Source organism: Panthera onca, chromosome F2 (assembly GCF_046562875.1).
Source record: "Panthera onca isolate mPanOnc1 chromosome F2, mPanOnc1 haplotype 2, whole genome shotgun sequence".
NCBI classification, from domain to species: domain Eukaryota; kingdom Metazoa; phylum Chordata; class Mammalia; order Carnivora; family Felidae; genus Panthera; species Panthera onca.
Genome location: NC_138356.1, coordinates 63,852,541 through 63,874,622, shown reverse-complemented (window position 1 = coordinate 63,874,622; position 22,082 = coordinate 63,852,541). Strand labels below are relative to the sequence as shown.

Here is a 22,082-nt window from a genome sequence, read left to right as displayed (position 1 = left end):
ATTCAGCCTCGGCACAGATACAAATGCCCACCCTTTATGCTCCTGGCCAACTTTCCTGCTCTGAGTATCTTTGGTGCTGTGCCCACTGCAGACCAAGGAGGTAGGAAGGAAGGGCCTGCCACACAGACACACAGGGCCAACAAGGCTTCTGCAGCTGGTCCAGAGCACAGGACCTGGTGAGCCTCTGGCTCGCTGCATGAATGACGTGTTCAAATCAGGGGGCAGAGTGAACCCCTCATCACACAGCACTGATTACCCAGACTGGCTGTAATCTGTGCTCTGTGCACCCTTGAGCTGGTCTCTGCCGCCCCCCTTTCTCTGCCACTGGGTAATCCGGTGCCAGAGGGTAAGTGCTAGAAATCAGAGCTGTGCAGAGCCAAGTCATGCCTATTGCTTTACTGGTTTACTGCTCCAGGAAAAGGACTGATGGGAGAGGTGGAGGGTGTAGAAGACATGAGCAGAGGAATGATCTGTTGCTTTCTAGCCTTGTGCGTCCTCCCAAGGGCCCAGATAATTAAGACATTAAGCGTACTCTGTGAACTGTTTTACAGATGACACAACAAAAATGGGGTAGGTAAAGGTCTTTTGAAGCAGAAAACCAATGCTCTCAACATCCTCTCATAGCATATCATATTTTTGTATAAATAAAAATGACGTGACAGACGGTGACTACACTTATGCTGGTGAGCACTGAGTAATCTACAGGATTGTCAAATCACTACGTGTACACTTACTGTGTACATTTATATGTTAATTACGTTTCAATTAAAAAAGCTTAAGAAACCAATGCATAGATATAAATACATATATATTTATACATGTACGTATGTATACATATGTATAAGTAGTCTGGAAGGATATAAATCAAAGTGTCAACAGAGGTACACATGTCAATTATACTCAGTAAAGCTGCTTAATGTTAATAGTGGTTATCTCTTACTTACGAAAGATTATAAGCAATTATAATTTTTTTTCTGCTGGTCTGTATTTTCTAAATCTTAACTCTATATGCATTATTTCAGCACCAAAAAATATCTAAAAGTTATTTTCAAAAATCTCTCACAATTCATTCAACTTTTCTGATGTTTGTGTCTTGCTTTGTGCATTATAAAGTGTTTCCACATATTTAATCCACAAAACAGCAGAAGGAAATACGATTATTGTTTCAGAGAGGAGGAAACAGGCTCTGAGATAGTTCCAGAACTCATGCAAAGTCAAAGAGCTAGAAATTAGCAGAACCAAAATGGGAATCCAGATCTCCTCTTCCAAATTCTATCACCTCTGCCTTCTTTTTCTCACTATTTGCCATCTCATATGGTCTAAGCATGTTCCACTGGCTGTATAAATCCTCCAGGAATACACTTTGTATATAATCGAAGCAGTAGAGTTATTACATAAGACTTCAGCAAAAAGCAACTATTTTATGTTCAAACTCAGTATTGGTTAAGGGGAGAGATGTGAAAAACCAAGGAAGGGTTGGAGACCAATGATGTACCATCAGAGCAATAGGAAACCTTTTCCTCCTAGTTACTACATGACATACTCTTGGCTTCATTTCAACCCTCTCCAGAAAGGGAAAAGGAAACTGGTCCAAAATGAGACCAAAACACTCAGGGAGATCAACAGAGCAAGAAAACGAGGCTAGAGGTACTTAGACATTGCTGGATTGTTGGTACCTTCATTCCCGCCGCTGCCGCAGGGCCGCTGGGGTCCACGGCCTGAATGTGGCATGGCTTACTTCCTCGCACCACAAAGCCCCAACCAACGGCGTCACCAACAATCTGGAGAGGAAAACCACAATTAGCAATCTAGAAGACGGTCCCTGGCAATTTGCCTGTCCTTCCAAGAGAAAGAAAACCAGCCCAGGGCTAAGTATATGCGCTGGCATATCTCTTCTCCTCAACTCCATCTGTAGCTTGTCAGGAGAACAGAACACTTTGTTTCTATTGCAAATACAGGCATGTCTATGCAGAAAAGGTGGTCAGGGGACACCTGTTAGGCAGAAAGAAGCTTCCTCTGCGAGGGCACTACTCAGAAAATAACTGGCAGATTGCCTCCTTCTTAGGCTGCTATGCAATTTAATATCAGGCTCAAATGGAAAATTTAGAAGACTATGAAAATATGGTTAAAATTTCTCTCCAGACCCAATTTCTGTTCCAAGTTTATTCTTTTCCCCAGGGTCCAAAAGATACTTTCTTAATGTTCTTGCTACATCCTTCGAGTCCAAAGAAACAATTTATATTACTTAACAATGGGAAATAGGAAAAGTTTGGGCTTTCTTGAAATACAACCTCTACCAAGAAAAGAAAGTGAGTAAAGTACATAAAGTCCACAATTTACAAGTAGGTACTAGTCCAAAAGCTGTTTGAAACTGGAGGGTGCCTTTCCCTAGAGAATCATTAGAATTGGCAGTTACATTCCCTGTGCAGCTCTCAGACGTGTCTTTAATATACACCCCAACTGAAATACAGATGACACACGTTCACAATCACTAGCAATGCTGGCATTTAAATTTAAGACTCTCTCCCCCCCCCCCCCCCCCACCAAAATACTTAAAACTATAATCAACTGTTTCTCAATTGCTGGAGACTGAGGGCAAGGCAGGGAAGAAATTGCAATTTTTTTTTTTTAATTTTTTTTTCAACGTTTTTTATTTATTTTGGGGACAGAGAGAGACAGAGCATGAATGGGGGAGGGGCAGAGAGAGAGGGAGACACAGAATCGGAAACAGGCTCCAGGCTCCGAGCCATCAGCCCAGAGCCTGACGCGGGGCTCGAACTCACGGACCGCGACATCGTGACCTGGCTGAAGTCGGACGCTTAACCGACTGCGCCACCCAGGCGCCCCGAAATTGCAATTTTTAAAAAATGTTTATTTATTTTGAGAGAGAGACAGACATGGGGAGAGCACGAGTGGGGGAGGGACAGAGAGAGAAGGAGACAGAGAATCCCAAGCAGGCTCCCGATGAGGGGCTCGATCTCACGAACTGTGAGATCATGACCTGAGCCGAAATCAAGAGTTGGCTGTTTAACCAACTGAGCCACCCAGGCACCCCAGCAAATGCAATTTTTGTAAACAATCTCAAAAAGATGTTTAGGCCTTTCACCGGCTTGAGGGTTTACTGCTATTAGTTCATTATACTTAATTTCACTTCCAAAGGTATAGTTTATCTTTTTCCCTGATACAGACATATTTCTGGTGCTTTCTTCATACTCGCTGGCTATGACTGGGCCCATCCTATCTAAACTCCTCAGTGTCCACGGCGAATGTTTGCAGCCCGAATGGGTGTGGGAAGGTTTTTTTTTTGTTTTGTTTTGGTCCCTGGGGAAATAAAACAAAAGTTAGAAAGCTGGAGGAAAAGGAGAAGTGTTTTAAAGAGGATGTTGATGTGGTTTCGGGGAGAGACTGAGAGAAAGAGGCTGAGGAAGGAGAGAGGGCAAGATGCTGTCAAGCAGAGCACGCCGATTCCATTTGAAGGAAGCCACTGGGGCAGGTAGTTGTAGAAAGAAGGCTGGAGAACCTCCGAGAAGCAGCAGGTGGCCAAGAGGAGCTCACAGGTACACAGTGCTCCAAAATCCTATGCTTGTATATATAACTCAAGACATGCTTAGCATCGTCAGAAGCAACATTCCTTATGGCAGAACAAACTGTCTCATGGTTTTCTTTTTTCCCCTAAAGACTCCTCTAATATCTTAAATGATTGTTAGGATTAACTGCAACACAGAAGGGATTATTGGCATGATTTGCACCACCATTCGCCTTAAAGTCTGTAATTATATTAGACTAAGTAATGGAAATTTTTTCTTTAGGCCTCATCAAAAGGAGTTTAAAATGCTGTATGAATCATAACTCATGTCAGGCCCTAATGCATTTTAGTGCCTAAGGGTCAAGAAAATCCATTGTTATAATTATGCCCAAAACAAAAGGAAAATTAGAAGGTTTTCAATTCTGTCCCTCAGCTATACATTCAGACACTGACATGCTGACATGGCACGAGCAGGAGAAAAAACCCAGATGATGAGCCTACCGTGAATGTCTTCCTTGCATATGGAGCCCCGGGAGTCAGGAGTTCCTCTGAAGTTACGGGTCTCTTCAACACTGTAAGACAGACACAAGGTCAAGGTGCAAGCCCTTCTGGTCCCTTGATCATTCATTCAGCAGATATTTACTGATTGCCTCATCTATGACCATCACTGAGCACATGTGGCAAAGATCCCTGCCTCACAGTTTATACTCTGGCCGAATATAGACAAAATATTAGCAAACGTGAAAAACCCTAAGCCTAACTTACAGAACCACAGAAAGAAGAAACAGCACAGGGTGAAGGGAAGCCAGGTGCCAACGGTGGGGATAAGGAGTGGGATGCTATTTTTCTATAAAGAAAAGTTTTCAGGGCCCTGAGTGGCTCAGTTGGTTGAGCGACCGACTTCGACTCAGGTCATGATCTCATGGCTCATGAATTCGAACCTCGCATAGTGCTCTCAGTACAGAGCCCACTTTGGATCCTCTGTCCCCCTTCCTCTGCCCCTCCCCCACTTGCAAATGCTCTTTCTCTCTCAAAAATAAATAAATTAAAAGAAAAGAAAAGAAAAAAGAAAAGGTTTTCTAGTTCTCACATTTCTTTCTTTGGAATCCTGATACGTATTCAACAGGTCAAAGTTAAGAGAAAAATCTGCCTCTAGCAGTCTGATAGCCACGTTTCAAGAGCTAACCCCACACAACATACTGCACACAACCACTCACCCAAGCTTCACTTATTTTCTGATCAATATCCAGGCTGCGTGTACACATTCACTGCCTTTTTCCCTCAGTAGTAATATTAGAGAAATGTTCTGCATATGCAGCATGTGCTAGGCACTATGCCAGAGACTTCAAATATATTATCTCATTTAATCATCACGAGTACTGTTTAGTTAGGCTCTTCATTGTCCCTATTTTATTAGGCTCTTCATTGTCCCTATTTTATTCGTGGGAAAACATGAGTTTAGAAAAGTTAAATAGCTTCGGGATGCCTGGGTGGCTCAGTGGGTTAAGCATCTGACTCTTGATTTTGCCTCAGGTCATGACTGCACAGTTAATGAGATCTGGCCCTGCATTGGGCTCCATGCTGACAGCACAGAGCCTGCTTGGGATCCTGTCTCTGTCTCTGTCTCTCTCTGCCCTTCCCCTCCTGTGCGCTCTCTTTCTTTCAAAAATAAACTTTAAAAAATGTTTAAAAGAAAGAAAAGTTAAATAGCTTCGTTCAAGGTCTCAACCTAATTAGCAGAATCAGGATTCCAACTCAGGCATTAGATGCCAGCACCCATCAGCCACAGTACAATATGGTTCCTCCCATGCTCTGCCCTCTCTGTAAGCAGAAGAAAGGACTCAAAATCTCTGGAAGGTAGTAATGTGTTGTCCTCCTCAGACATCTGTTCTTATCAGCTGATTGGTGTTGCCCACCAAGGCAGCAAAGACAGCAGCCAATTCTGGACTTGCTGGCTGCCTAAAAACCTGCCAATATGGTGGTCCCTTCTTACCTATGGGGATACGTTCCAAGATCCCCAGTGGGTGCCTGAAACCATGGACAGTACTGAACCCTACATATACTACTTTTTTTCCTATACATACATACCTATGATAAAGCTTAATTTATAAATTAGTTGCAGTAAGAGATCAGTACCAATAACTGGCAATAAAATAGAACAATTATAATAATACACGGTCATAAAACTCATGTGAAGTAGTCTGTCTCTCAAAATATCGTATTGTCCTGTACTCACACTTCCTGTGATGATGTGAGATCATAAAATGCCTATGTGATGAGACAAAGTAAGGTAAGTGACAGAGCCTGAGGCCACTATTGACCTTCTGACACTATATTAGAAGGAGGATCATCGGCTTCTGGGTTGCGGTTGACTTGGGTGACTGACCCCACGGAAAGGGAAAAGAGGGACCATGTAATGAACTTCTCCATCCATCCTGTGCTCACTAAGCACTGGAGAGGGGACTGCTTCGGTGGTCTAGAAAGGCCAGCGAATGGGGAGCCAGGGACCATCCTAATCCAGTTATTCAGAGATCATGAACTTGGGTATCACAAAGAAACTGGAGGGGCCATGGCCAGGCCCCTAACCCAGCGAAGTGTGAGCCTCCAATTCCCTTTGCCGGCAGCACTCAGAGGTCAGATGTCAGTCCTAGAACACGTGTGCAGCAGAAAAAGAAAAGGCAGCATGGGGTGAGACCCAGATGAGCCATCAGGTAGTCTGGCCCTAGCGAACACCCTCTCAGTTAAAGGCAATGACATGCTTCTTGTTGAGATGACAGGTGGCCAGAATGCTTACTTTTGCTTTCAGATAGCTCATAAAAGAGAAAATGAATTTATGTTCCCCTCCAAAAAGAGGGAGTAGGTCAAAACCAAGAAAAGAACCTCCTAGATGAACAGGATGTAAGAGAAGAGGTCCCTGGTTGAGGACTGAGACCTTTCAATTCCCTGTCACACAATTCTCTCCCTACCCAAGATAATCCTGTCTGGGTGAATGAATTCGGGTATAGAAATCACACGTACTGTAATATCTGACAGTAGTGACCACCTACCTTAATACACATTCTCTTTCTTGTTACTGAGATATAACTGACATATAAAATTATATTAGTTTCAGGTTCTAACATAATTATTCAATATATGTGTATGTTTTGTGCAGTGATCACCACAATAAGTCTAGTTAACACCCCTCACCTCACATAGCTACAACATTCTCTTCTTGTGATGAGAACTTTTAAGATTTATTTTCTTAGCAACTTTCAAATACACAATACAGTACGATTATCTATAGTGACCATGCTGTATATTACACCCCCAGGACTTATTTATTTTATTTTTAAAGCTTTATTTATTTTGAGAGAGAGAGAGAGAGAGAGACAGCAAGAACAGAAGAGGGGCAGACAGAGAGAATCCCAAACAGGCTCTGCATGGTCAGCACAGAGCCTGATGCGGGTCTCGAACTCACAAACCACCAGATCATGATGTGAGTCAAGACCAAGAGTCTGAGGCTTAACCGACTGAGCCACCCAGGCGCCCCAGGACTTGTTTATTTTATAACTGGAAGTTTGTACCATTTGACCGCCTTCACCCATTCCTCTGGCAACAATCAATCTGTTCTCTATGTAAGTTTGTTTTTTTTTCTTTTTAGATTCCACATATTAGTGAGACCACATATTTGTCTGTTTCACTTATTTCACATAGCATAATGTCCTCAAATTCCATCCATGGTGTTGCGAACAGCAGGATTTCCTTCTTCTTATGGCTGAGTAATATTCCATTGTGTATAAATACACCTCATTTTCTTTATGCATTCATCGATCAATGGACCCTTAGTTTGTTTCCATGGCTTGGCTATTGTAAATAATGCTGCAAGGAACATGGGGTGCAGATGACATTTTGAGTAACTTCCTTTCCTTTGGATAAGTACCCAGAAATGGAATGGCTAGATCATAGGGTAGTTCTATTTTTAATTTTTTGAGGAGCCCCATACTGTTTCCCATGGTGGCTGCATCAGTTTGCATTCCCAGCAACAGTGCGTGAGAGTCCCTCTTCCTCCACACCCTTGCCAGCACTTGTTATCTTTTGTCTTTTTGATAATAGCCGTTCTAACAGGTGTGAGATGATATTTTATCGTGGTTTTGAATCACACTGTACTGTAATGTTTGATCACTATACCAATAAAATAAAATAAATGATAAATAAAAGTATTTATTTTAATACACTTTCTCCTTCTTCTGTTGAAAAAAGATAGAAACCCTGAAGCCCAGGGAATTATCTTTTAGCTTTCTCTTTCTGAATCCTGGGGAAGTTATTTACTCATCACAAGGACACAAATTATGGTAATATCTCTAGTACTTTTTTTTTTTTTTTTTTTTGGTCTGGTTTAGGGCTTTTATACATAGTTCTAAAAAATACATCCAGATATAAATATAATGATTAATTTTAAATGCCTTACTGTGAAGGTCTGTTTATCTGCTTGAGAAAAATAATCACACATAAGCTCACTGTACCTTGGGAACCCTCTTAAGAGGGAGAAGCTTGTCAGAATATAGGTAAGAGGTAGGACTTACAAACCACAATTAAAACAATAGAGACAACCATAGCAGAGTCCCAAAAAAGGCAACCTGACCTTTCTTTGCTGCCTGCTTATCAGTAAACGTTTCCCTTTGTGACAAGGCATAAGGAGAAAAAGGAAACAATACAAACCCACCTCAGGGAACGCAGATGTGTAGTTCATTTAAGTAATTAACACTTTGTTCTCATTCTACTATTGTATGCAGTGGAAAGCCTGCAAAATGGCTTTGGCATAGCTGACCCCTTCGGAAACTGAATTCTTTTGCTTCTAACTTTAGATACACCTATCAGATTTCGATCAGGGCTTCAAAAAGCCTAGTTCTAAGAATATAGCCCTCCTTATCACTTATAAGCCCTGCCTTATCACTGGTGTTTCATTAATTGAAAACCTGGTAGCATATGGGTGCTCAATGATTTCCAGCCAGAGTCCGTGTGGAAGCAAGTTTCTTCACTCATTGCTGCAGGTTACAACTCTATTCTTTAGCTAATCCTCCAGAAGGTAGCAAAACAAAATGTTAGATTAAGTAAAATACCACTTGCCTAACAGAGTTTTCTCTTAAAACCCTTTGAACAACATCTATTTGTCCTTATTCTAACACATGCTCCCCGGCCCCAAAGAGAGGATACGTTCACTGAGGGAACTGGTCATGACCTTCCATCTTTGTACCCCCAAATCTGGCGATGAGGGAACAAGAGCAAAAGGAATGAATTCCCTTCCCTGAAGGTGATATACTGAACTGAGGGTGAACAGGGCACTAAACAAATGGAGTCGGGGGGGTTTTCAAGGCAGTGATTATTACCATCAGAGACCACGCAATCTAATCCTAGGAAAGAGGTGGGTAACGGACTTTGAGAAGGTGGTAGTATCTGTGAGTTACAGGTTCCTGTGGGCTGAAGAACTGATTGGGTCAAGGAGGAATTGTTTCTAAGCACAAGCTCATCGACAATCTTTGTCCCTAGATTTTTTTTTTTCTGGAATGTAAAGGCCATGCAGTTTGATCAGTAGGTTTTGAAACTGCAAGGCACCAAGAGTCATTTCCGGGGATAGTTGGGTTTTGCACAGATCTGTGCTTCTACCTTGGGGGTGCTAAGGCCCCAAAGACCTCTGCATCTGTTCAAACTCTCTTCAGGACCGAGGGGCATCTCCCAGCTGATACCTTCAACTGTCTTTGGAACGACCTCTGAAGAGAGCTGCCTTGCCCACGGTCAGGCCCTCCTCCCAGGGCAGCCAACATCAAATGACTGGTTAATCTGAGGGTTTAACAGAGTTGAGTCCCAATTTGGGACAATTGTGAAGGGCCATCCCACCTCCAGAGCTCCCCTTGGGGTCAGTGCAGCCTTCCCTGATGCTACACTGCAGCCCGATTCTCCCTGTGCCCAAATCTGCGTGCTTCCCTTCCTCTCGACAGGCCTTGGCTCCACGAGCATGCTGTCACAAGATTCCCACACACTAGCCTCCCCCGTCTGAGAATCTGCTTCCCGGGGAACGCAGCCCGCACATGTCCCAAGTGCCCCACAGCCCCAGCCAGAAACAGGGCTGCCTTTCGGCCACTCACCGGACTTGGGGTTGCAGAGCACAGGGGGGCTGCTGCTGAGGGTGGGGCTGCTGCTAAAGTAGCCACTGCTGCCACAGCTGCTCATGCTGCTTCTCCGCACCGCAGACACGATCTTGATCTCCTTGCTGGGGCTGACTGTGCGGGCCAGAAACACACAGTCAGGAGGGCGGCGGCCATGAGACACACGGGCTTTCAGCCATGAGACACAGCAGGCGTGTCACACGTGCCAGAAAAAGGCACCCTGGCCTTGGAGTCAGAGGAGCAAGAATCCGACTTGCAGCCTTCCACTCGCTAATAGCATCACGTGGGGCCACTCGCCTCAGTTCTCTGAGCCTCAATTTCCCCAGCTGTGAAGTGGGTATAATGCAACAGGATCGGTACAAGGAGTGGGTTATATAATGTACGTGAAAGTAAGCAGCCATATAAAACGTTATTTCAAGAACGACCGAGCCCATGCTAGGCAGTCCCTGGAAGGGGGTAAATTAACTGCCGGCTATACACTTAATGGATTAACAGTAATAATAAATGCCTCCCGATCTAATAGCAAGTCATGAATCACCCAGAGCCATGGAAGAAGGAGATTAACACACATTAACACATATTTCGGCTTTGGAAGTGTATGTGAGGCAGCAGTTTTGTGATCTGATCTGGTCCTCTTTGCCACAGAGCTGGTGGCTTTCAACAGGGAGAGGAGAAGGTGTGTGTTCAAACGAAAGAAGCCGTAGGTAGAGAGCATCCTGCTTAGTGCCTGGAACGTGGAAAGCAAAAATAACGACTGGCTTTTATGGTGACCACGGCCACTATATCCTCTTTCTCATCAGTGTCACTTTTCGGGTCTATTGGGTCCACAAGAAACCGGCAAACCTTAGCACTAGTAAGAACGTGAACAGTTACTCGGCATTTGCGGGAGACTGCGACCTGCGACCCTGAGGAACACGTGATGTGTGTGTGCACACACCTGACCCTCTAGTGCTTACTCTCTCCTCTTGCTTCATTCTTTCTTCCACCCTGGCTGTGTCCGAGGAGCTCCAGGGCAAGGGAGATTGGGGAGGAGAGAGCAGAAATAGAGAGAGAGAGTTAAGACAGAACCGGTGTGAGATCCAGCTCTGTCCACCACTTTCTAATGGTGTGACCTTGGGTAAGCCCCTCCATTGTTCCAAGCCTCAGTTTCTCCACCCATAAAATGGGGATAAGAAAAGTCCTTTCTCTTTCGGATATTGTGAGAATTAATAAAATTCAGGCACATAAGCCTAGCTCAGTGCCAGGGGCACAGAAAGGACTGGATATAGCTACAAGTACTCTTGCACCTCCCACAAATAACCACATTTTCAAGACACACATTTTCATTGTGCCCCGAGTTTCAGGTGAAGCCCAGAATTTCCAAACCTTAGGCCAACCAGTTCCTCAAGTCAATGCCAAGTTTTCAGAGGAGTTGAAGATATCCCTTTAAGTACCCCTCTTCTTCAAATGACACATCAAGTTAACCTTTTCCGGACGAGTGGGGTTATCTTTGTGAACATCTGTCAGCATCATTTCTGTCAAGGTTCATTGTAAATATGGGACTGTTTGACCTTCCATGTAACGTCCAAGCTCCTCTGTTTGCTTTTCACAATTTTTCTTTGTTCTGGGTCACCCCTTCATGACAGGTTGACAATCAGTTGCCTTTGACTTGTCTATGCCCTCAGAAGTCTTTATTTACCATTAAAGCACACAGTTTTTCAGTGCTGTGATTTAGAAAACTGGATAATTAATGACATATAAGAACTGTTTATCAATGAAAAGCAAGTAAGGCAAAATGAGAGGTTAAGAGGTCTTGTATAATGTAAATACTTATTTTATAAAATGATCTTCATGACATCTAAGTTGACAGCCCAGGAACAATTTGGTAATGCTGGGTTTCCCCGCCCTCCACCCCATACTTCTTGGTTATGAATAAATAAAAAACGTGCTGGAGAAACTAATTTCACAATGCTGAGTTATTACCCTAACATTTCTCAAAAGACAAATGCACGTGATCAGTTACATGGTGAAACTGGCATACCGGACATAAAACTGGTAGATTTCCGATTGTCGTGGCTCTGCTTCCTCAGGCAGAAGGGACTGTCATGAGTTTCCTGGGAAGAGGGGGACTTCTCATTGAGCAGCTCCATCAGTCTACGCCTCCGCCGGAAGTTCATTCTGAACTGGTAGAGAAGGTTGCTGTCCACAAATGGGTGCTTGTTGGACACTGAGGAGAAAGAACAGACGAGCATGACTGGCATCCTGGCCACTGAGCACTGCAGCCAGAAGATTCCATCCAATGGGGACAAAAGTCTTTTAAGAAAGAGTTTAATTCTACAGCTGCTGCCATGACCTTGTAATCTACACATGGTCCCAAATTCTTTCTGTGCCGTGCACTTTAGAAATTTACTACTCAATTCCTCCAGGGGAGCTCTGCCTGATCTCAACCCTGATCTAAGTCAGACTCTTCCTGGTGTTGCCCCAGCCCCTACTGAACCTCCCTCCATCTGAGCACTTACCACACTGCACCTGCATTATCCATTCACTTCTCTGCCTTTCCCACTCAACTCTAGGCTCTCTGGGGCAGTGATCATGGCTTCATTTAGCCCTGTGTCCCCAGTACGCAGCAAAGTGCTAGTCCCATAGCAACACATCCAATTATTTCTTAACTTTTTTATTTGGAAATAATTAAAGACTCAGAGAGTTGCAAAAATAATAGAGACTCCATACCGTTTGTTTGCTTGTTTGTTTTGGTGGTGGGGAGAGCACATCTTTTTCTCCCAACTAAGTCACTCTGCTTAAGGGCCCAGACCGTTAATCATTCCGGCATCTTGAAATCCTAGACTACCATGTGTTTGGCTCAGAGTAGGTACTCCATAAAAGGCTGGAAGTGAATAGTCTGTGATAGGTAGATAAGCAGCATATCCAGAACACAACCTAACTTTAAACTGTTTAGCGGCTAGTCTATACCACTTCCCCCCTAAACCAATCTGTGGGCTCGTGGTATGACCGTGCTGGGTCAGCAAATGCAAGCTTGGGGTGTAGCTGTATTTATTGTGCACACTTGCTATGAGTAATTCTTCTGGTTACATGGATATCAGAGTCTCAAAAAGGTGGGTCCCTATTAAGAGAGTCCACAGCCAACCTTTAACTTAATGATTCATATGGGTGTTTCACACTCTTCAAATGGTGATAAACTCGTCACTTTGGTTAAGTGAATGATGTTGGCCCCAAAGACAAATATACTTAATTCAGGGGTAGTTCTGCATGTTCTTAATAAATAATGCATCCTTGGATTTGGGAGATGCTGAATGCATCCTGAACCAAGAGATAAGCCAATTACACTTTGATATGATATCTACACAAAGTGGTTCTTTTTTGGATAGTCAAATTTTTATAGAAATTTACTACATCACTACATTCGATAATACTATAATAAAATTTTGTAGGTAAGTTATTTGTTTCTGGCAGACTTTTCTGAGTTTATTAAGATTCTTTGAATCCTCAAGTTGACCTTGGCAACAGTATCTTAAATTACAACCTGAAAATACACAGTTCTATATACATTTATTAACATCTACTGTTTTCTCTTTGGACTGTGAATTATATGAAACATTAGCCCTGCTAATAAATAAATCCAGAAAAAAATTCTGAATCCAAACAAATTCCATAATGGCTAAAAGTACCTTAGAAAGTATTTTTTTAGTGTTTATTTATTTTTGAGAGAGATAGAGCATGAGTGGGGGAGGGGAAGAGAGAGAGGGAGACACAGGATCCAAAGCAGGCTCTAGGATCTGAGCTGTTAGCATACAGCCTGACATGGGACTCAAACCCATGGACCGTGAGTTCACCTCCTGAGCTGAAGTCGGATGCTTAACGGACTGAGCCACCCTGGTGCCCCTAAAAAGTGTTTTTAATTGAAGCGGAAATATGACTATCAATTTAATCTCCTCAGGCTTTAAATACTGACCAAGGGTTAAAGTCATACCCATTCTCCATTCTCCACCTCCCCAGCTCTCCACTACCTATGGCTCAGAGGATAAACTGAGCACCTAAGATAAGATAAAATGGTTAAATTTAAATAGTCCTTATTCATCACATTCTCTCTCCAATAGTGCAAATGACCTTAACCGTGACCAAATCAGGGAAAAGAAAAATTGGATTCGATAGTAGACCATACCTGTTTAACATAATGCAAGCAGATTGTAAGAACTCAAACAATTATACATTTATTATTTCACAACCACTGTTGTTTTCACAGTTACCAGCATGTACTGATGATATATTGCCATTTGGCTTCTGGGAATTCAATTTTATGACGCACCATATTTAACACCCCACTGCAAGTTTCAAGGACTTATTTGGATTTTAGTGTGTGAGGAGCAGCCACACTGTGAACTGAGTATCTCCATGTGTTCATCCCCCAGCTGTGTGGCTGGCATAGCTGGAGTCCAATTCTCCTCTCAGAATAGAAAAATGACAATTGCATGTGTCACTCGCATTGTTTTCAATGAATTATGCTGCTTCTAAAAGGGTTCTTTTTCTCTCTCTCTTATTAAAAGTTTAATGACATGAACACTGAATACCGCGCACTTGTTTTGTTTGTGAGTGTAGCCTTAGGTATAAAACAGATAATTATAGTTACAAAAGCTTAAAGAGCACAGGTAGAAGCCATACTATAGCATCAACCAGTCACACAAGGCATCATTCATGTATCCGACAATGTGAGCACCTGCTAAGTGGCGCACACTATCCCAGCCATCTATCTTAGCATGGTGACTGCAACGTGACACCTGTTCTGTTCATCCTTTCAAGCCCATACCCTGTGTTTCATATAATAACAAAACAAGTAAGCTGGGACTTTACTCAACATTTTCTTATGCTGAATAACTTCTAGAAATGAGTAGCATGCAATAAAAAGCAATTGTTCTAGAATCCGATGACGTCAGTTTTGATCCCATTTCACCAATTTGACTGGAGGAGTGATTTGGGCAGTTTATTAAACATTTTAAGTTTGCACAGCTTTGCTGTCAAGAAGAAATGGAATAACTGGTGTGAGAGATTCGGAATGTCATCTGGAATCTACTGAAATCTAGTGGTTTAAGTCTTCTCATTCTGAGACTCATAAAGATTGACTGCAGCCTTTGGTCATTTAAGTTTCTGCACAGAACCTATTTCTTCTGCCTTTTCTGCCCTTCTTTCAAAGAACACTTCACCCATCTCCCACACACAGGTCTGTCACCTTTTCACTCATGAAAAATACGGAATCTTAACCAGATATCCAGATCTAGATTGGCAACTATCCCAATGGGAGATGTTTAAATCTCAGAAGAGACAAAAACAAGAAGTAGGGAGTGAGTTAAGACACAGGACGTTTTAGGAAGTAACTAGATGAAGAAAGCCATTTTTATAGCCATAAATTACATATGTAGAGTCTCAAGAAATACACAATGGCTAAATGACATATAGTTTGTATTCCGGAAAGAAAAAGGAATTGGTTCTCTCCACACTTTAACATGACATTCTCTATATTAAATACAAAACCATTTGCTACATAGGAGTCTTGCTTTTTGCTAAACACAGAAGAAATTACCTAAACTATGGGGGAAAAAATTAAAGGGAAGGAAAGACAAATCAATTGGCAGACTGTGACTGGTGTCTCTAAATCTGGACACTGTTCCAGTCCTTCACTTCTCAGATCTCAACACTATACGGGACTTTTATTTAGAGTAAATGTGGTGTCACGAACAATTCAATAAACTTCATTCTTTGCTCCTTGAGAATATGAAGCTGTAAACAGGAATAAGTACGAAGAGAGAATATTCAAAGTGAACATTCAAGATCTAGTATTATTATGGGAAAAGATAGGATTCAGTAGGCAGAGAGGGAAAGGTTAGGACCTGAGGTCCCTGGGTGGGGAAAAACACCTGTTTTGGAACAATGCTGGGAGTGTCTGACCACAGCAAACCCCCTCAGGGGTAAGGTTCATCTTAAGAATGCAACAGACACCACTTCTCCCCCTCAGGTTCCTCTCAGGAATTTGAAAAAAAAGACCTAACTAAAAATAACTAGTAGACCATTAAAGTATGACCTACAAGGAAGGTATGGCCATAGACCACCCCTCATATAATGGAATCGAGCCCATCAGGAATGGACAACTCAGCACCCAGAGCTATCAAGCCAATAAGGGTAGGACCTGTGAAGGAACAAGGGGGAAGGGTTGGGGTGCTGACCAGAACCTTGGAAAACAAAGACCCTTGCCTATTGCCACGAGCATTCACTTTCAGAGGTTCCCCCCTCAGTAAAGAGAGCTTTCATACCCTGATCTTATACTCTAATAAACTTTTGCCTACTGCTCATTATATTTTGCATCCACCTCTTTATTCTTCAAAGCAGCGAGACCACGAATCCTGGGTATTGAGGTAAAAAAAAAAAATCCTGCAATATTCTGGTTGTGCTCTTATAATTACAGTTGTAATTAAAAAGTGATAATTATTGACTCATTCAATTTATATTCCTGGGACTTATGAAGACTTCCCTTTTATACTGGTGGCATTCCCAAGGGACTTGACTTGGCTTGGTATCAAAATAGATATAAAGCAGGAGAAAAAGCAGCCACAGCCAGAAAGCTAAAGCCATTAAATACAAGAGGGTCTAATTGCTTATGAAAGCGGGGGTTCTAGAAGCACTAAGCTCACAATGTTGTTGATATTTGGTAAGAGAAAATAGATCCTGATTCGCAGTGTGCTTTACTTTTCAGAAAGCATGAGGGAAATGGCATGTAATCTACCAAAATAACAAAGTGATATAGTTGACTTTTTGTGGATAATGTGGCTACGTTTTTCTATTATAAGTTATTAGGATGACTTTAACAAACACAAAGAGATTTTTAAAAGTGATTATCGGGACACCTGGGTGGCTCAGTTGGGTAAATGTCCAATTCTTGATTTTTGGCTCAAGTCATGATCTCTCGGTTCATGACTTGGAGCCCCGTATCAGGCTCTGCACTCTCAGCGTGGGGCTGCTGGGGATTCTCTCTCTCTCTCTCTCTCTCTCTCTCTCTCTCTCTCTCTCTGTGCTTCCTCCACTCATTCTCTCTTTCTCACTCTTTCTGAAAATAAACTTTTTTTAAAAAAGTGATTATCTACAAGAGGGGAAATTGGCTTCTACTCTACTGACACATATAATCTAAGGATGAATATAAACATTTATCACCTTGAAACCTACAAACTCAGCTGAATATAGAAGACATTTTAAGCTACTTATCTAGTTGAAGGGAGGAAGGTCACATACTTTCATCTATCCTTGAAACGTCTGCTGGCAAATGACCTAACACAACAGGCATCGTGAAGTAAGTGAACTGAATCCGGCAGTGTGATAAGGGGAGCTGGACGGGAGTGAGGGGAGAGTATGCACAGACACCAACTGCTCCCCGGATGCACTTCATCAAATCTTTTTATAGGATGGTCTCGGGGCACCTGGGTAGCTCAGTTGGTTAAGCATCTGACTCTTGATTCCAGCTCAGGTCATGATCTCGTGGTTCGTGGGTTCAAGTCCCGTGTCGGGCTCTGCAGTAACACTGTGGAGTTAGTGCAGAGCTGTTAGTGCAGAGCCTGCTTGGGATATTCTCTCTCTCTCTCTCTCTCTCTGCTCTTGCTAATACACAGTCCTTCAGAGCCCAAGCATCTCAGGTCACTTAGTATATTGCAGATTTTACAGACTGTCAAGACTAAAACAAAAAAATACTAATATAATGCTTTTTATTAATGTGTTTGGTGGAAAACCAGAACTGAGAATGAACTACAACAGAAGGTGAAAGCTATTTTTTTTTATCTGAGATATACTGAAGGCTGTAGCCACCCATCTCAAACCATCCTAAAGGGGATGCAGGAGTTGAAAGAGCCCTGCTTCCCAAAGGAGCAAAAGTCCTTGATTCAAGAACATTGAGCAATTGTATTTAAGTGCCTATGCCATGTAAGGACAGTGCTAGGTGCCTGGAATATAAAACTCTTCAAAAGGCAATAACAACAGTGAGTCAGAGAACTAAAATAATTACTTCCTAAGCACTGACAACAGTAATAAGAGGATATGAAAACAGGAAATTGGTTTTAGAGTATGAAGTCCTATTAGCTGACAATACTAAAACAAAACACAGTCACAAAGCCAGAACCCAATTACACCAATTTAATTGATTGAAAGGAGGTGAGGAACAAGGATCAAAGTGAGTCTAGTAAAGATGGCAGAAAAGAAGAAAATCAAAACACGGCATTGTGATTGTGTAGGTTTCTGCAGCCTCCGTGTCTGACAGCCAGAAATGTAAAGGTAATAAACAGATGGCAGGTCAAAGTATGTTTTATTCTTCACTATGCATCATTAAATAATAGCTGGGTGACTTCCAAGGACTAGAACCTTTGTTAGTGATAAAACTCAGAACAAAGGGTATGTTTTTCAGAGACTAAATCATACCAAGAGCACAGAGAGGTCTAAAACCAAATTTATGTTGTCCAGGAAATGGAGTATCTCACATACAAAAGTCAATGAAAAAACTTTGTAACTCTGTTCTAGATCTTTTGGGCTTCTTGGCATAAATCCAAAGGCCTAATGAAAGCACCTCAGTGTTGATTTATTTCACATGTATACATTCATCACGGAGTATGTATAACATACTGTGTAAGGCCAGCATGGATGAAGCCATCACACTTATATTAAGCTCTACCCCACCAAGGCATCTGATGCTGAGAATATTGATAACAATAATGAGAGTAAGAATCGGCTAGCATTTGTTGAGTGACACTCTGTGCCAGGTCCTATGCTTAATAGCACATGCATGATTATATCATTCAGGTCTCATAGCAGCACTATGGGAGAGCTATTATGATTATTCCCATTTTACAGATGAGAAAACAGGATTACAGAAGGTAAACTTACCCAAGGTTCCATAGTTATTAACTGGAAGGTCCAAGACAGAAACACTGACAGGTTGACTCTGGAACCCCATCTTGTAATCTCCTGGCTAGACTGTCTCCCAACCAAAGATATAACAATGCCAAATGAGGAAGTGAATAAGCTTACAAACACGCACACACACACACACACACACACACACACACACACACACAAAACAGAATTTGCTTTTCTCTCATTTATTCCTGTCTATAGTTTACGGAAGGCAATTTGGATGGGCAGATTTCCACAAAACTCTTCACCAGGCCAAAACATTTATTACCTTGGAATTGCTTATTGAAAGAACAGAACGATGACAGTCTCAGATGGCCCTGGGTTGAACACCAGCTTCACTCTGTTGTATTGTTTTGTTTTTAAATGATGAACTGCATTGTATTTGTCCAAACTATACAGATGATTTTTTTCACTTTCCATTTTACTCAGCCTGAGAAAACACTGGCAGAATCCTCAAGATTATTCATCTTTGATACTCATGTTTTGTTCAGTGCTGAATGCCTAGTCTTTAGTAAGTTACTTAACTGCCCTGAGCTTCAATTATATTCATCTGTAATATGAGTTGAAGAACTAATTGCATAACATAGGTAAAAAAGCCCATTATAGTTTTTGGTCCTTAGAGGCACTCCATTAATGTTGGCCATGTGTGGGTTTCCTTGAGGGCCCAAGGTATCCGTACCCAAAAGATACCTTTCCAAGGTATAAGCCTTTGCAGACATCACCCATGTAGGGGAAGAATCTGGAAGCAACTTTAGGTGTTCTGGAAGAAAAGGAGGCATCCAACCTACACCAGATCAACTCAGCAGGGCCAACAACATGGAGAAGGATATCCAGTGTGATGCTAGAGGTACCCAGGAACCATGGCAGGTGAAAACCCACCAAAGCCCGATTCCCAGATGGCATTTTTTTTTTTTTTGGTGGCCATGGTGCTGAGTTTCTTTCTTTTTTTTAGTTTAATTTTTTAAATTTACATCCAAATTAGCATTTAGTGCAACAATGATTTCAGGAGTAGGTTCCTTAATGCCCCTTACCATTTAGCCCATCCCCCTTCCACAACCCCTCTAGTAACCCTCTATTTGTTCTCCATATTTAAGAGTCTCTTATGTTTTGTCCCCCTCCCTGTTTTTATATTATTTTTGCTTCCCTTCCTTATGTTCATTTGTTCTGTGTCTTAAAGTCCTCATATGAGTGAAGCCATATGATATTTGTCTTTCTCTGACTAACTTCACTTAGCATAATATCCTCTAGTTCCATCCACGTAGTTGCAAATGGCAAGATTTCATTCTTTTTGATTGCTGAGTAATACTCCATTTTATATATATATATATATATATATATATATATATATCACATCTTCTTTATCCATTCATCCATCGATGGACATTTGGGCTCTTTCCGTACTTTGGCTATTGTTGGTAGTGCTGCCATAAACATCGAGGTGCATGTGTCCCTTCGAAACAGCATACTTGTATCCCTTGGATAAATACCTACTAGTGCAATTGCTGGGTCGTAGGTAGTTCTATTTTAATTTTTTGAGAAATCTCCATACTGGTTTCCAGAGTGGCTGCACCAGCTTGCATTCCCACCGACAATGCAAGAGATCCTCTTTCTCTGCATCCTGGCCAACACCTGTTGTTTCCTGAGTTGTTAATGTTAGCCATTCTGACAGGTGTGAGGTGGTATCTCATTGCAGTTTTGACTTGTATTTCCCTGATGATGAGAGATGTTGAGCATTTTTTCATGTGTCGGTTGCCCATCTGGATGTCTTCTTTGGAGAAGTGTCTATTCATGTCTTTTGCCCATTTCTTCACTGGATTATTTGGTTTTTTTTTGGGGGGGGGTGTTGAGTTTGATCAGTTCTTTATAGATTTTGGATACTAACCCTTTATCTGATATGTTGTTTGCAAATATCTTCTCCCATTCCATCGGTTGCCTTTTAGTTTTGCTGCTTGTTTCCTTCGCTGTGCAGAAGCTTTTTATTTTGATGAGGTCCCAGTAGTTCATTTTTGCTTTTGTTTCCCTTGCCTGTGGAGACATGTTGAGTAAGAAGTTGCTGCGGCCAAGATCAAAGAGGTTTTTGCCTGCTTTCTCCTTGAGGATTTTCATGGCTTCCTATCTTACATTTAGGTCTTTCATCCATTTTGAGTTTGTTTTTGTGTATGGTGTAAGAAAGCGGTCCAGGTTCATTCTTCTGCATGTCACTGTCCAGTTTTCCCAGCCCCACTTGCTGAAAAGACTGTCTTTATTCCATTGGATATTCTTTCCTGCTTTGTCAAAAATCAGTTGGCCGTACGTTTGTGGGTCCATTTCTGGGTTCCCTATTCTGTTCTATTGATCTGAGTGTCTGTTGTTATGCCACCCAGATGGCAATTTCTAACTCTTCCCAGAAAGGTTACCACAGAACGTGCTGTAACTTTACTGTAGAGCAATTTATCAGGTGTTCCTTATGAGACTGAAGAGTATGGTACATTCAAAATAGTAAAAAGAAGATATTCAAAAAGAAAGAAATCAGTGGTGAGATTTAGGTTGTTGTTTTTTTTTTAAAACTGTCTTCCTATATTTTCTATATCATTTATATCTGTATTCACCTTTTCTTATACCAAAAAGGAATATAGATATTGGAAAATCCTTGCCTACTTTTTAAAAGATAAACTTTATATTTTGAAATCATTTTAGATTCATAGAAAGGCAGCAAAACATAATACAGACAATTCCCATTCACCCCAGAAGCCCCCTAATGTTAAGATAATCATGGTGCAGTGGTCCAAACTAAGACATTAACCTTGGTTCCCTTCTATTTCAAGTATCACTTAGAGCGATAAGGAACTCCGTGTGTGGACAAAAGAAGACAACTATTCCTTGGAAGCCCATGTTTCACAGGGAAGATCCCATAGTCACTTAATGATAAAGACATTTGTCCTTGTGGATGACAATGCTGGCTGCTGTCCAAAACACATTCTCTCTTTCTTCCACTTTTATTATTTGCTCAGGGTAGCAGTGTGCCTGGGTAAAAGCATTAGTTCATTGATTGCCTTCCACCAAGGGGTGACCATGTGACATAGTTCTGGCCCATGTGATATAGGTATAATTCCCTGGGAAAGGCAACCTTTCCTAAAGAAAAGCAAAGTCTTGCTAGGTGACAGCTCTTGGCCATTCTATCTTCTTCCTGCCCACAGTGCAGACTTGAGGCCTGGCATCCATTAGGAAGGGCCACACAGAGATGGATGGGGCTATATCCACCTCTTACCAGCTCAGGATTCTCCACCTGGAACAGCTTGCTGCCTGAGCTGTTCCAGGAACTGCTCTATTCAAGCCCATCATTACTACATTTGCCGTTATTTGCGGCAAAACAGAATCCTGATGCTGTTCCAAACCCAGGCTTAGAGACATGAAATTAAAAGCTCAAAAAACAAATGCTTTCTGTTTATTTGCAACCCACACCTTGTAACAAACTATGCTTGATTCAGAGGCCA

General features: G+C 41.9%; 1 protein-coding gene across 1 annotated transcript in view; it reads right to left on the bottom strand.

The window, feature by feature from the left end:
- DEPTOR (DEP domain containing MTOR interacting protein) overlaps positions 1-22,082 on the bottom strand; it is a 130,805-nt gene that overhangs the window by 28,218 nt on the left and 80,505 nt on the right. The window contains exons 5-8 of the mRNA XM_060611226.2: positions 11,693-11,878; positions 9,652-9,786; positions 4,028-4,098; positions 1,677-1,781 (exon numbers count right to left, since the gene is read on the bottom strand). Of these exons, the coding sequence (XP_060467209.1) occupies positions 1,677-1,781; positions 4,028-4,098; positions 9,652-9,786; positions 11,693-11,878 (497 nt within the window). The remainder of the gene's footprint in view (positions 1-1,676; positions 1,782-4,027; positions 4,099-9,651; positions 9,787-11,692; positions 11,879-22,082) is intronic.